The sequence below is a fragment of the Lethenteron reissneri genome, chromosome 11, assembly GCF_015708825.2.
Source record: "Lethenteron reissneri isolate LAM-NWPU_2019-01 chromosome 11, ASM1570882v1, whole genome shotgun sequence".
NCBI lineage: Eukaryota > Metazoa > Chordata > Hyperoartia > Petromyzontiformes > Petromyzontidae > Lethenteron > Lethenteron reissneri.
This window is the reverse complement of record NC_083789.1, coordinates 6,049,153-6,063,403: the sequence shown is the minus strand read 5'-3', so window position 1 is coordinate 6,063,403 and position 14,251 is coordinate 6,049,153. Positions and strand designations below refer to the sequence as shown.

Sequence of the window (14,251 nt, the reverse complement as noted above, 5' to 3'; positions counted from 1 at the left end):
TGGCTAAACCAAAAAAACTTTGACAGTCACCGCCGAGCGATTCTTAATTTCCAAGAATTATCACATGCGTGTTATTAATTCCGAAGTATTTTTTCCACCAAAAAAAAAAAAGGCCACGCGCTCGCAGTCCGGCAGGGGATTGTCACGGTGAGAGTTGAGTGCCCGGTGCCGGATTAGGACGCGAAGGGGGGCGGGGAGGGGGGGGGGGCCCCCTGGTGCTTGGTGCACATGTTGGGTCCTCGCCCCCCCGCCCCCCCTCGGAGGGTTTCAGGAAACTGGAGGATATTCCATCCCTAGCACAGGGTTCTCTTAACTGCAGTTTTCCAGCGGGGCCACGTGATAAGAATGAGCGTGTGTTGGCAGGTCACGCGGTGAAGTGTTGTGTCACCTGTACGGACGCTGTGACGCCACGTGGCGCGGTGAGGTCATAATGTTTGTGCACGTGACCGCGAATCTGTGTATCTCTCGTCTACAGCTCTCTCATTTCTATCTCTTGTTTATCATCTCCATTTCCTTTCACGAATGTGTGTCTGTTGTCCACAGCTCTCTCGACGCCACCTCTATTTAATGTCACCAATCTGCCTCTTTTGCCTCCAGGTTTTTTCATCCCTTTTTCATTGCACTATTCTGTGCCTTCATTCCGCAGCTGTCATCTATCTTGTTTATCTCTCCTTCATCTCACTAATCTGTTTTGCTTTGCCTCGCCGGGCCACTCGGAGAGCCTTCTTTGGCGGGCTGTTGGCCCGAGGGCCTCCTTCAAAGGGCCCCCGTCTTAAAAGACAAATCGGATCTCTGACCACAAACTTAACATTCAGAGGGGTCTATCTGCGATGCGCAGCTCCCCATTCATACGTTCACGTAGGTCAGGCATGAGCAGAACCAGAGCTCGCAAGTGGGCGGCCTGAGATTGACTAGCAGTGGCGTGAGACCAGAGGAGTTGGCGCGAGTCTTGATTTTGACTGATATTGCGTCGGAGATGCTGAGCCGGCACCGCTGAAATGCTGGGTTCGAGTGCAGGTTGCAGCCGCACGCGATTAGACCGGGTTCGCCGCTGGCTGGCGATGCCAGGAACACATCTGGGAAAAAACCTTTGGAGACAAAAAGCGCAAAAAGTGCAAATTCTCGCATGCGGTAAACGTGTAAGAACCGGTACAGCCGAAACGGCAAGTCCTAATGCGAGACCGTCAGAGGTCACCAGCTGAGAGTCACCCCCCAACTCAGGCGCGGGCTCCGGCAGCAACACAAACTGCTCCCGCCGCGGATCCGGTGCCGCGTTAACGGTGCCGCTTGGTCTCGCGTGTGCCTGCAGCGAGGCGTACCCGACATGCACCATCACGGACGTGCAGTTCTGCTACAACGTTGAGAAGCTCATCAAGCTGGACAAGGAGAGGTACCGATCGAAACGGCTCCTTGCCCCGCCGGGCAAGAGTGACGATCTGTCGACTCGTCGATTTTTTTATTTTCAATTCGTAAATGTGTGTCACGTGACCCTTTGTATGTATCACGTGATCCCTGCGTGAATCACGTGACCCTTGCAGCCATCAGATAGAGGTGCTGCATTCACTGCGAAAGGATTACGGAATCCGGTAGTGACAATTCATCAAATTATATAGGGGCTTAATCGTTACAAGCTTACCTGACCTCTAACGTCATTAGCTCTGCCTCGTACAACAATTAGCCGTTTGGGTCACAGTGCTGTTGACGAATGTGTTTTTTGTTAATTGCGCTAATTCACCACCGTCAATGTAGTATTACCAAATACGTTATTTGCCAGTTACTAGTTCTTACATCTTACACACTGTACTGCATCACCAAATTCCTGCTGGTACCAGCTTTAATGACCATGCTCAACCGTTGAAACAACAGTTTGCATTTGAATTGTGAAATTGGCAAACAGAGAGAGATCCTATACTCTCGTGGACATGAGGAATGGCATTTGGGAAATGTTGCAGTACTGTTTCGCCTATGAAATATTACGGTTCAGTTCCCCTTCTGCACACTTGCTTGAACCCACCACTCAACCTGCCCTACCTCCTCCGCCAGCAAACTCTTGGCAGGCTCAAGGGCCTACCCCCCCCCCCACCTCTCGCCTGAACGCTCCTGTCCAAAGAGTTCTCCCGAACCGGGCAAGGAGGTTCTACGTGAGACCGATGAGCCCCTGAGTGCCTCGTTTGTTTGAACCCCCGCAGGAAGAAAGCGGCCAAGGCCCGGGCGTACTACGACAACATGACGGACGAGACGATGCGTCCCAAAATGTACGGGGAGCTGTGCTGCTGTGACTGCTACGGCTACAGGAAGGTACGCCGCACTGCCGGGCCTCGCGCTACCTAGTTGATTTTGAGCCGGTGGTGGTGCTGGTGGCGACGTACGCCTTGATTAACTGCTGCCCAGCAACACAGTTTGTTGGATGGATGGCATCGAAGCGATACATCGGCTTGCAGCCAGCGCCGTCCAATGGCTGAAGATCCAAAACGTGTATTGCCGTTAAACCTACGCATCGGAGGGGTTAACACCGAAACGTTCCGCACCCAATCGATTGAAGAATCCATCGCTGTACCGCCAACTCCTGGCCACCTCACAGTCCAATCAGACAGACTCTGGTACTGCCAGGCGGTACACTTTCCATGTACTAACCAGGCTCAACCTTGCTACGATTTCGTGATCTGCCGAGAGTAACCCGCAGAAAGCCCGGGGCCAACCGGAAGACGAATGAGGAACATGGGAGCTCTGTTGTACACACACACACTAGTCCGTCATTATCCCGCTTGCTGTGACCGCTTGGCGTGCATTTGCTCACCGGCGCAGGTGAACGCGCTGGAGTTCTACACGGCGTTGGAGTCGCGCCTGACGGACGAGTGCGAGGAGGAGAAGAGGAAGATCCCCGACAATCCCCTGGGCATGGCCTTCGTCACCTTCCAGGACGACAAGAGCGCCACGCAGTGAGTTGCTGCCTTCCACTCACAAACACAAAGCTCTTCCAGCTAGCCTCTAAAGAGACTGTCGGGTGCAAGTGCTGTTAGCGCGTAGCACCTATGAAGGCCGGCACGGCACACGAGGGGGTGGGTGGCCAGCACCACGCCCGGCCGCCTTTGTCTCCCCAGTGGCGATGTTTACACACCGCCACCAGGTACTCGGTTGAAGCTGAGTCGACCTAGGGGAGGCCCAGGACTGGTTCAGATAATCGCCACTGATGTTGGCCGTGAGCAGAATTCGAACTCGGGTCGCTGGGTTCGTAGCGCAGCGCCCTAACTGCTACTCTACCGCTCCCCACGACCTCCACCGTCGACAATATCTGCTGTGTAAAAGGATAATCTTACGTACGTATGTATGTGGAACTTCTTTCACACCGTACGTTTGCGCGCGTGTTTGTCCAGAGAACAAATGAGATGATAGGGGTGGGACAGAATAAATTTAAAATAAAATAAAAAGTGAACAAGGGTATCAGAGCTTAGGAAGACACCAGGGGGTTGGAGAGTTTATAGAAATGTGCAGTCGAGACAGGTTTCCATTCCATTGTCATCTGTAATGTGTTTGTGCTGGTGTCAACCCCCTTTCATATCATCTGTGTTGTTTACCTGAATGGTTTTGTTCATAAAATGCGTTTGTAAGAAAAACAACGTTGTGAACGAGTGTGCCGTTATAGCGCTGCGGTGATGTCCCCCTGAAGTCGTACGGTTGAACGCAGTGACGTCACCGTTGCACGCTGCAGCTCTGCACCCGACTGTAACTTGAATGCCTATTTTTTCCTCATTAGCCAAGCTTTAATCCTTATGTCAGGACAGCCCAGGACACACAAGCCTTGATAACAATCTCTGCAAGCAAGAGCTGCTTGTTTTAGTTTTTCTTTTCATGTTGAATTCTCCTTTTAAGTTTTAACATGGATAGAATACTAAATAGGCGGCTTGGCATTACACTGAGAGACAGAAAGAGTAACGCATGGAATACTGAGCATACACAGGCCAAAGACACGAGTTTGACTGTGAAGACACGTCAAGTGGGCTTGTGCAGGACACGTAGCTAGAAGGGTTGATGGCCAAAGGGAAAGAATAACGACGGAGTGGCAGCCAAAGCGAGTGAAAGCAAAGCGCCCGGGAGGACGTCATCCGTGGAGATGGAGCGAGCAGTGACATCAGCTCTTGCGCAGGTGCCGGTTGTATCGTTGCGTCACGGGACAGTGAAGGCTGGCGGCAACTTGGGGAGACATTCATTCAGCAGTAGACTGATCATGGTCAATGATGATGATGACGATGATAATAATAAAAAAATACTGCCCATAGTGGCAGTGCCCGCGATGGCCGGGCCGGCCGTTCTGCTGAGAGTGGCACTGCCCCGGAGGTAGGATGATTGTTTCCTGGCACCGTGTGGGAGCTCCTCGGGCTGGCCAGCGTGTGTTTACACGGCTAGGCGGCGCGGTTTGTGTGTTTACTCTGCCCCGCACCGTGCTCGATGCTCGAGATAAGGAGCAAGAACGGCCTCTAAACGCTCCCAGATGCACAGCAGCGCCATTAGGGTTGAGCCCGTGGGAGTTGACGGGGTGGGGGGGGGGGGGGTAGGGGGGCTGGGTAAGGGGGGCCGAGAGTTAGTTGGTTGAAGATGGAGGAGAGGGGGGGGTAGGCAGCAGCAGTAGTGGGGGGAATGGCGGTGTCCTCGCCAAACTGCAGAAGTCGCTACTGCGTAGGTTTTGCGCGTTGTGCCGTGCAACTCTGTGTTTTGCCGTGTCGAACACCACGTGGTGTCCGACGATTCGCTCCATCACACTGCAGGTCACAACTCTTACCTTTCTGCTTCGTTACCTCTGACCGCTCGACTTTCGAATCCAATCGTATCATTTCCGCCAAGCTCTTTTAACAATAATATTAACCTCTCTCAATTTGACAAACATGTCAACTCTTATCTATTACAACTTGGATCGGCCTGCTTTGTTGCTGCTGGCCGCTCGATGCTTTGGCTGAATTGGGCCCACGCCCAGCAACTTTGTCCAAAGAAAACGACTTAACGACGGAGTCGCCCGGAATCGTCGTCGGTTGTGCAAAGTTGGCGGCCCTCGAGGCTCCAGGCATTTGGAGTGGGACATCTGTTGAACTTATTTCGCACCGTCCAGCTGTGCTTATCAGAGGTGTGGAGGAGGACAACAACCTAAAGGCAAAAAGTGGATATAAAGAAATGAGTTTGTCAATCGAGATTTAAAAGTGCACAGCTCAAGTTGACTTCCTCATATCAGAAGGGGGAGAGCGTTCCAGACGGCCGCAGAAGCGCATCTGAAAGCGCGCGATGCGGTGACCGTCTTTGTTCGACTGGCCAGTCCAAAGCCGCTGATGCGAGGATGACCGGAGTTCGCGTGATGGTTTTATGCTCCTTGACGGGACATTGTGCCGAACAACACACGGGTCCAACCGGAAAACACACGGGAGAGATCTGCGGACGTCACCGCCAGTTGCAGTTTGGGAAGCCACGAGTCTTATTTTCGTTGTTGAAAAGCCGGCGTGGCGACACGCCTGTGATCTACCGCTTTGGAACCCAGCGTTGCTGGGTCACACGGAGATTTGTGAAACCTCCCAAACCCGCTGTGCCTTGCGGGTGGCCTGGAGATTGTAATACGGGGGAGCAGGTCTGCGAACCTGTCTGTGTTGTTTGTCCCACATGCAAAAACGTCCCTCGAAAATAGATTGGTCAATCACTACGATGCAGAACCCCATATCGAAGAAGGGCTTTGAGGATAAATGAAATATTCCCGGATAATAAATGTCATTGATATTTTCGTTTTATGCATTGCCATGCCCGTTTTTTTGTGTTAAATTGACAGTCTTGGCAGACCTCACGTGGTAATAATAATGGAGAACTCGGAGAAAACGCACGCATGCATGGCAACAACGCTCGGAGCGCTGCACAGATGCATGCCGCAATTCACTGCCGTGGTGCCATCTCCTGGCCATTTCGCGCAGGCACCCGTTTCTATTTTTGCTATTTGTAAAACTTGTCTTGAAATACAGTGCACGTGAATTGTTTTAATTACTAAATACATGTGTAAATATGAATTTGTATATTTTTACTTTAGCATTAAACACTAATGCACCCGGGGGCATTTGTATTTTTCTTAGCCAAGGCATCGCTGGTTTCTGGCTTTTGTAGAACGGATCGGGCGATGACTTCTCAAGCCCCTAAACTGTTTCGGTTTCCTGGCAGATGAGAACCGCCCTTGGCGGGTCACTCAGACGCACGGGGGAATTGCGTGAGCGAGTGGCGGTGCCTGCTTTTTGGCGTAACGTGGTTGGCACGGGCCCCGGTGCAAGGAAACAAAATGAAATCGAGTGGTCATGGCCATGGCCACGTCACGAGAGAAAAACTGGCCAGAGATGAGAGGCAAAATTAACTGCGGGAGTGTATTACAGTGCTTGAATTAGACTCTTCTGCTGAGAGAGGGGAAAAAATAAACAGGAGGATGACGCTGGAAGAGATGGCAGTGGCGACGAAATCAAAGGCTTCGGACGCCACTACTGGATAACGAACGAAAGGAAGGAATGGAATAAAATGAGGGAGGCCTTTGCAACCGCAGTGGGATGTTAGTGATTGACAACAACACTGCGTTACTTAGGGGCAGGTCCCCTGTCCAGTTCCCCCTCTGCTTTGTAGCCCTGTGCCTCGGACCTAGTGCAGTGGCACCGCCTGCACACCAGTTAGCTACACAGCTGAGTAACCCCTTTACGTACGCAACGGCGGTCAAAACCCACGCTCATTATTTTCCGTGGCCTTTACAGGCACGACCTCTCCTTCCCCTTTAAATCCAGTCTCGCTCCGCCGCTGCCCTCCGAATGTGGAGCTCTCGCGTCCAACCGCTCGTTGTGATTACACTATCGCCGAATTAGCGCAAACGTTTACACAAGCTTCCAGCTTTTCCTGCGCCTCTTTTTTTTGGCGCGCGGTGTTAATTTCGTTTTTGGGAGCAAGAAAGCGCGCATGCTAGCGAGCACTTGCGCCAGAGCAGATCGTGGTTCGCTTGAGGGAAATCGTAAGCGACGGGTGTGTTTTAATTTTCAATCTTGTGAGTTTGTGTTGGCTCGGGAGTGTGGCGCGCGGTTTTAAACGCTTGCCCTCACATCAAAGAGCCCGAGTCACCGCCTCCGTTTTGACATTATAAGCGGGGCCCCCGTGAGCCAAGAGAGGATTTCCTCTTCAGTCCGAGCATTCAGCGATGCTTAATTTTTTAGCGCTTTGGCGCTCGGCTGAGAACCATCTTTTTGCGCAAACGTTCCTCGTGGAATTAATTTCTTTTTTACCGGCATTTTACACCTTCGCTGCCTTGCCACGCTTCGCTCCGCGGCATCGCGGTGTTTTTATTGAGATTAAGTAAACGCGATGTTTACACAAAACCGCGTTGAAATGAAACAACCGTGCCACGTGTGTATTTTGTTTAACATGAGGAGTGTATCGAGCCTTGGCCGCGTTTACTTGACGTGCAATATTACAAGAAACTGTTATGTAAAGGGTGGGGTGCGGGGTAATAGGTATAGGGTCTCTCCCTGCTTTATCAGCCCGCGATGATCGGCGTGGTGAAGTATGGTTAAACAAGCCCTCCTGTGACCGACTTGAATTTGTCACGACTCGGTTGGGGTCAGTGCCTCGAACCGACTTTGTTTTTACATTGTGGGTCGAGTGAAGCAGCCTCTAGTGGCCGTTGTCACTTGAACCCAGTTACATACATCGTTGAGAAATAAATAAATAAAACACGGCGATTCTTACAGGTCCTGTTTGATGCACAGTGTCCTGAGCTTGGGCGCTGGGATCTGTTAATACCTGATGATGCTGATTGTAATCTTCAGCGAAGCGTCACACAAAATTGTTAAAAATATTTTGTTCGTTTTGCAACGTAATTGAACTGCTGAAAAGCCAAATCAATTGACATATTTTCACCTTGAACTAGCAACTCTATTTGTTTGGATCGCGGAGGGTTTTAGGTAAACGTTGACATGATACTTACACAATATAAAGCTATAACTCCCCCACTCCCCCCAAAATAATCAATTATTGAGAATCTGTATTTATCGATGTCTAACGTAATTTATGAAGTGCCTTCACTCAAGGCGCTTGACATGACAGAGCAGAGGCTAATGTAGATTTGAAGGGGGTCTACAAGGATTGAGGAATGAGTGTGTGTATGTATGTACGTTGAACTTTTTTCCAGCACCGTATGTAGCCCCATCCGTGCTAATCGGAGGTACGGGGGAAAGACAACAAACTAAACACAAAAAGCAGTTCTAAAGAAATTACTTTGTGATTTAAAAGTGCATAGGTCCAGTGGCTTCTTAATATTTGAAGAAAGCGTGCGATGCAGTGAAAGATGCAGGGTGCCACGGTGGCGAGATGTTAACTCACCTCGCTTTGTATACAGGAGGTCATGGGTTCATTCCCGACCCTGACACCTGTATATTTGAAGTTGCCATGTTGTCCCCGTGGTCGTATGGATTTTTCTGCGGGCTTTTCCCCTCCACATTTAGAATCAACATGCGTTTAAGAGTATTTGGCTGCTGTAAATCTCCAAGTGACAAGCCGCTTCATTGAGCTGTCATTTGTGACAGCCAGGTCGCTTCTGCAAAAGAGCTGCACAGCTCAGTGGGCCTTACCTGGTAAAATTTAAAAAAATATTGATTTAAAGCTTTCGTGACTGCAGGGCTTCATCTTCTTGGTTCTTTCGGTAAAGTCACGTAGAAGGGAAGTAATCAAATAATAAAAATAAAACATAATAAAATAATTCTCACGACGTTATTTTATTATGTTTTATTTTTATTATTTTATTACTTCCCTTCTACGTGACTTTACCGAAAGAACCAAGAAGATAAAAAAAACTAGTTTTAGATAGTGGGTACTCGGAGATCATGACGCAATTCACTGCGTTGAGCCCCTCAGTGCGCTGTGACCGACGCTGCATCTCCCCCCCCCCCCCGGCAGGGTGATGCGCGACTACAAGAAGCTGCGCTGCTTGGGGAGCCCCAAGACCTCGAGCTTCGGCGACATGCTGCGCTCAAAGCACTGGGGCGTCAAGTACGCGCCGGACCCCAACAGCATCATCTGGTGAGGCCCCCCGCGGGGTCGACGCGGCGGGCCCCTGGGTACGGCGCGGTGGCACCGCGCACCACCGCGTCGGTTAAAGCCCAGGGCTCGATTCCGGCCCGGGTCGACAACCGGCACACCGCATCCAGTATACCTCTGTGGTTAAAGCTGGTCACATGGCCTACTCGCGGTCTACTCGCAACCCTGCAAAGCCTTCGGGCGCCGCGTGATACCCTGCTAGCTGCGGCGAGAGTTCCGAGTGGCGATGTTGTCCATATCGTGACAGCTTGTCGATGACAAATGTCATTGAGAGAAAAGGGAGCTAAAAATAAAGCGAGGTTGTTGCTGCGGAATGGAGCGTCGTGACGAGGATGGCGCCACGCGTGTCCCCTCGCTGGCGCAGGGAGAACCTCACGGTGCAAGGTTTCTCCTGGTGGGTGAAGGTGATCGTCCTCAACACCTTCCTCTTCATCCTGCTCTTCTTCTTCTCCACGCCGTCCATCGTCGTCAACACCATCGACAAGTTTAACGTCACCAAGCCGGTCGAGAGCCTCAACGTAAGTCGGGGCAGTCCGCCGCGTGATGGTTGTCAGCATGCGCCCCAGCGCGTGCGCGCGTTTGTACCGCCGCCTTCTCGCGTTCACCAGACTTGCGTTCACCAGACTCGTCGTAAACTGCAGAGTTGGTGCTCAGTCTACTTGGAAGCAACCCAGGCAGCTGTGGAATTGATGGTGAGCGATGGATGACCTCTGAATTTTGACCGAGGTCATAAAAAAAAGTTACTGAAGGGATTCTCAGTGATAATCCCACAGGGTTTCATAAGTTTATGAAACTCTGTCTGCCGTTCCCTGATATTGTTGTTTGTTTGAGAGTTGGGAATTTGTTAGAATGAAGAAAAATCTGGATAACGTCAGAGTGTTTTTATCTGGAGGACTTTTCGAGTTGTAATGATTTAAGACGTATTTGTTTTTAATGCTTTCCAACGATGGTTGTAAGTTTCCGTCTGTAACTCTCACGAAGATGATCCAATATTAACCAAACTTAAGTATAAAGTTGTGTTGCTGTCAGGGACTTGTGGCCAGACTTACCTAAACTAGCCACATCGATAAAAATTGTTTGCCAAAATCTGGAGACACAAACCAGACGAAAATGTTCGTAAAACACGTGTCTCCCTGACAGCGGCCCTTCAGCTCCCGCGCTGCTAATTAAATACTTCCCAAGACAAAACCGCGTGCTGGGAAACGTCACGTAATCCGTGCGTGCGGCACGGTTTTCCCAAACTCGTTTGGGACGCCGTCCTCCCGTCGTCTCATTCCGCCGTGGGTGTTCTGCACCGGCTCGTGACCGCCACGTGACCCCGGTCCGTCCGCTGCCGTGTCGCCGCAGAGCCCCATCATCACCCAGTTTCTGCCCACGCTGCTGCTGTGGACCTTCTCCTCCCTGCTGCCGCTGCTGGTCTACTACTCGGTGTTTCTAGAGGGCCACTGGACCAGGTGACGTGGCCGCGTCGAGCGTTCCGCTGCTGTTGCTGCTGCTGCTGCTGGTAGCCCAGCGCTGACCGTTCGCGGTTGTGAGCTGCGGCTAGCAGTGGTGGCCAATGACTGGAGCGTTCAATCTATGGAACTTACCTGCTTCCCCCACGCCGCACCCAAGCCCCCCTTCCCTCCCGCCCACAAAATTAATGACATGAATTTTTAATCGCAGTATTAAAATCACAATTGAAGAGGGTTTTTTTAAGTTATTACTGGGATTTAAAAAAAATCAATTTGTAGTTGGGTCTCTTTAAAAAAAAACTTTATAAATTGTCGCACTTTACCGCTATTGCTTGTATTTAACACCTGGGCAACGATTAAGTGTGAAAGTGCCGTATAACCTTGATGCTTTTATAATTATCTAGAGTAATTGATTAAGGTCATTTTCTTCGTGGACACTAATATGATTTATGGCTTTACCAATTGATCTTTGTGTGTGAACCATCTGCCAGTCAACCCCTCCATGCCTGTTCACCCGTAACACCTGCATCCATCAAGCGACCTCCTGCCAGGGCGCTTGTTTAATTTGACGTGGCCCCAAAAGTGCACCTCGCCTGGCACAATTGCTTCGCTGGCGTCGGAGCCACTTATCGGCGAATAGCGGTCGTCGCCGTTGTTGTTGTTGTGTGTGTGCGCGGTTCTTTTCATGGCTTTGTTTATTTTAGAATTCCTTCACGGCGTTATCGCCGCTTGTCCCCTCCCCCTCCCTCCCCTGTAAATACGTAAATGCTGTTCCGTGGCTAATTGCCACAGCGTCAAGGTCGGCGAGGGGTCACCGGCGACAGTCCCAATGCCCGCGTGCAATTTAGATCAAAACCGGAGCTTGGCAGGAGATTTCCATCGTCGTTACAAATGAAGAAAAAGAAATTGCAACAATAATTCCCATTGTCTTGTTTGCCATCACCATCATTAGCTGTTGGTTAAAATAAATAAAATACACCCCCCTCTCCTCCCCATCCTCTTCCTGGTAATTTCCCCTTGGTTTGGTTTACTAATTGCACTTGACAGGTTCACCCAATGATGACGGATGGATGTGATATATAAAGGGCACGAGGCAAAATCGGGTCATTTCCTAATTGTAGGTTTATTGCACCGTAATAACGGGCGATCGTGTGCGTGCGTGCGTCCGTCCGCGAGCAGGTCGAGCGAAAACCGCGCCACGATGCACAAGTGCTACTTCTTCCTCATCTTCATGGTGCTCATCCTGCCGTCACTCGGGCTCACGAGGTGACCGCGCTGCGCGTGCTTCGCACCCTGTAATTAATAATCAACGAGTTGGTATACGTGTGGTCATCGCCACCACGAGTGTACGTAGTGCGATGATATTAATGGCAAGGTCGCTGCTACGTTTCACAGACTCGGTCTGTGTCGGTGGTTTTCACAGCAGCGAAACGATGTTGTCGTGTGTGATCCCAGTTGAGTGGTTTGCGGGTAAATGGTCGAATTTTGGCAAATTTGATCAAATTAGTAAATTATGAGAAAACCCCCATCGGAACTGAATTCTAGTGAAGGCCTGGAATACCATGAGTTTGAAACGACAAGAAACAAAAATGTGCACAAAAAGCACACTCATCCTCAGAAATATTCAAAAACCATCAGCAGTTCCTGACGAGAACTGCATTGTGGTTCTCGTCTTAGATTGCCATCAATATACACTTTGTTTCTAGATTTGAAGCTTTCGTGACTGCAAGGATTCATATTCTTAGGTTTTTTTGGTAAATTCACATAGTTAAAAAATTAAAATTAATAAAAGTAAAATTAAAATTAAATTAAAATCACGACGTTTCGGAGGCAACACAAGCCTCTGTCTTCAGGTGGAACCGTCACAGCACGATAGCTATATCACTTGATACAGCTATCACTTGATACAGCAAATGTGTGACTGACTGAGGGGCAGCAGTGATGCAGAGACAACTGCGGATCGGTTTCTGCTGAAATAGGACTCGTCAGCACTGCATGGTCATCGCAGTGCTCACCGCTGCAAAGTCTGCCTCTGGAAACCATTTACGTGTAGTCCCTCCACTTCCACACTACGGCGAATTGGCGCTCGCCCGTTTCACAGCCGCTCCCTGCGAATCACTGCCACGTGTGTCACGACGTCCCCTGCGTGTCAGCTGCATCCAGTGACTACTCCTCCTCCGCTGACGTTCCTCTTCTCGCTTTCATCACTCTGATTTGTTAATTTACATCTTAGTTGCATAAATCGTGAGTCTTGCACGCACGATGTAATGGTTGGATCGTGAATATGAGAATTGCTTTTAATTGACGAATCGGTGAATTGGTGCGTGCCTGCTTTACAATCCGATAAAGTAGAGGTGGAGGACTCATGTTATCTTACTGGAGGCGAATATGACTTTCAAATACCCCAGTAGCGGGTCAAAGATATTTAGCACAAAACACCCGCGGTCTCTTCTGTCACTGCAAGAGGCTCTTGCAACGGCAGCAACGACAGAACGCGCTGAAGTTAGAAGCGTAGTGTTGTCAGGGCAAAAGTGCTCCCTGTTTAGTTTTGTTGGCCTTTTCCCGCACCTCCGATTAGCACGGTTGGGGCTACGTGCGGTGCGAAAGAAGTTCAAACGTGCGTACACGCATTGATTAGCATGGGCCGATTCCACGTGGTAGGCCTCGTGTGGCTGCAGCCAGCCTGGCGGGGGGGGGGGGGGGGGCGGCAGCTGTGGGTTGCTCACCACCAGCACCCCCGTTCTGACCCTCAATGCCATCTCCGCAAATTCCTCGCCTCCAGACTGCAGATGCTCCTTAATTGGCAGACACGCCATTGCACAGCTGCGGATGTAAATCGTGTAACGATGAATTGATTCACTCGTAAAAGTCCGAGATCAGTCGCAGGGTTTGGTGCTTTAAAAATGAATGCTGCTGGACATATATATATGCTGCAGAAGACTCCGCAATGCCGATGAGTTGAAATGTTTTTTTATTTTTTGCATGGCAATTGAGACCCTCATCTCTTAATGTGGTGACGATTTTTTTCTCTTGAGAATTTATTATTTTGTGCAGCATGAATTATTGTGGGGGAAAAAGCCAGGGCTCGGTTTCATCGAGCAATGGCTTACACGCACACACATACACGAGCAAGCGCACATGCACACACAAAGACAAAGATCCCCCGTATAGCCTTTAACAGACTTTTGGGGAAAATGCTGTTAGCGAGCTCCTATGAAAGCCGGGACGGCGCACAATGGGGTGGTTGTGCCTTTGTCTCCACAATGCCGACGCTGACGTACCTTACTCGGTACCCATTTAAGACCAAAGTCGACAAATCGGAGGCCAGGACTGGTCCACATGTCCAGATGTTCGCCACTGATGTTGAAGCGAACTCGGCTTGCTCACTGTGTTCATAGCACAATCCTCTAACCGCTACTCCCCCTGACCCCCACCCCCCCCCCCCCCCCCCCACTGCTTCTTCCAGCCTGAACGTGTTCTTCCGGTGGCTGTTTGACAAGAACTTCCTGAAGGATGGATCCATCCGCTTTGAGTGAGTTCCCAGCCATGGTCCTCACCACGGTTTCTATGAGACAGACGCCAGCGGGGGGGGGGGATCCTTTGAGCCGATGGCCGTTAATCAGCCGACCGTCGTTATCACTGCCAAGAATTAAGAATTTTTTTTTGTTTTTCCCCCTCCACATTAATTTGTAATGTCTTGCCTGAGCCTGCGA

The 14,251-nt window shown here is 50.3% G+C and overlaps 1 protein-coding gene across 3 annotated transcripts in view; it reads left to right on the top strand.

Moving 5' to 3' along the window:
* Positions 1–14,251, top strand: part of LOC133341338 (CSC1-like protein 2) — a 92,233-nt gene that overhangs the window by 56,377 nt on the left and 21,605 nt on the right. For all 3 annotated transcript variants that reach the window (XM_061549879.1, XM_061549880.1, XM_061549881.1), the window contains 8 exons: positions 1,310–1,390; positions 2,190–2,298; positions 2,806–2,939; positions 8,944–9,066; positions 9,449–9,602; positions 10,432–10,538; positions 11,718–11,804; positions 14,005–14,070. In XM_061549879.1, coding sequence (XP_061405863.1) covers positions 1,310–1,390; positions 2,190–2,298; positions 2,806–2,939; positions 8,944–9,066; positions 9,449–9,602; positions 10,432–10,538; positions 11,718–11,804; positions 14,005–14,070 — 861 coding nt within the window. The remainder of the gene's footprint in view (positions 1–1,309; positions 1,391–2,189; positions 2,299–2,805; positions 2,940–8,943; positions 9,067–9,448; positions 9,603–10,431; positions 10,539–11,717; positions 11,805–14,004; positions 14,071–14,251) is intronic.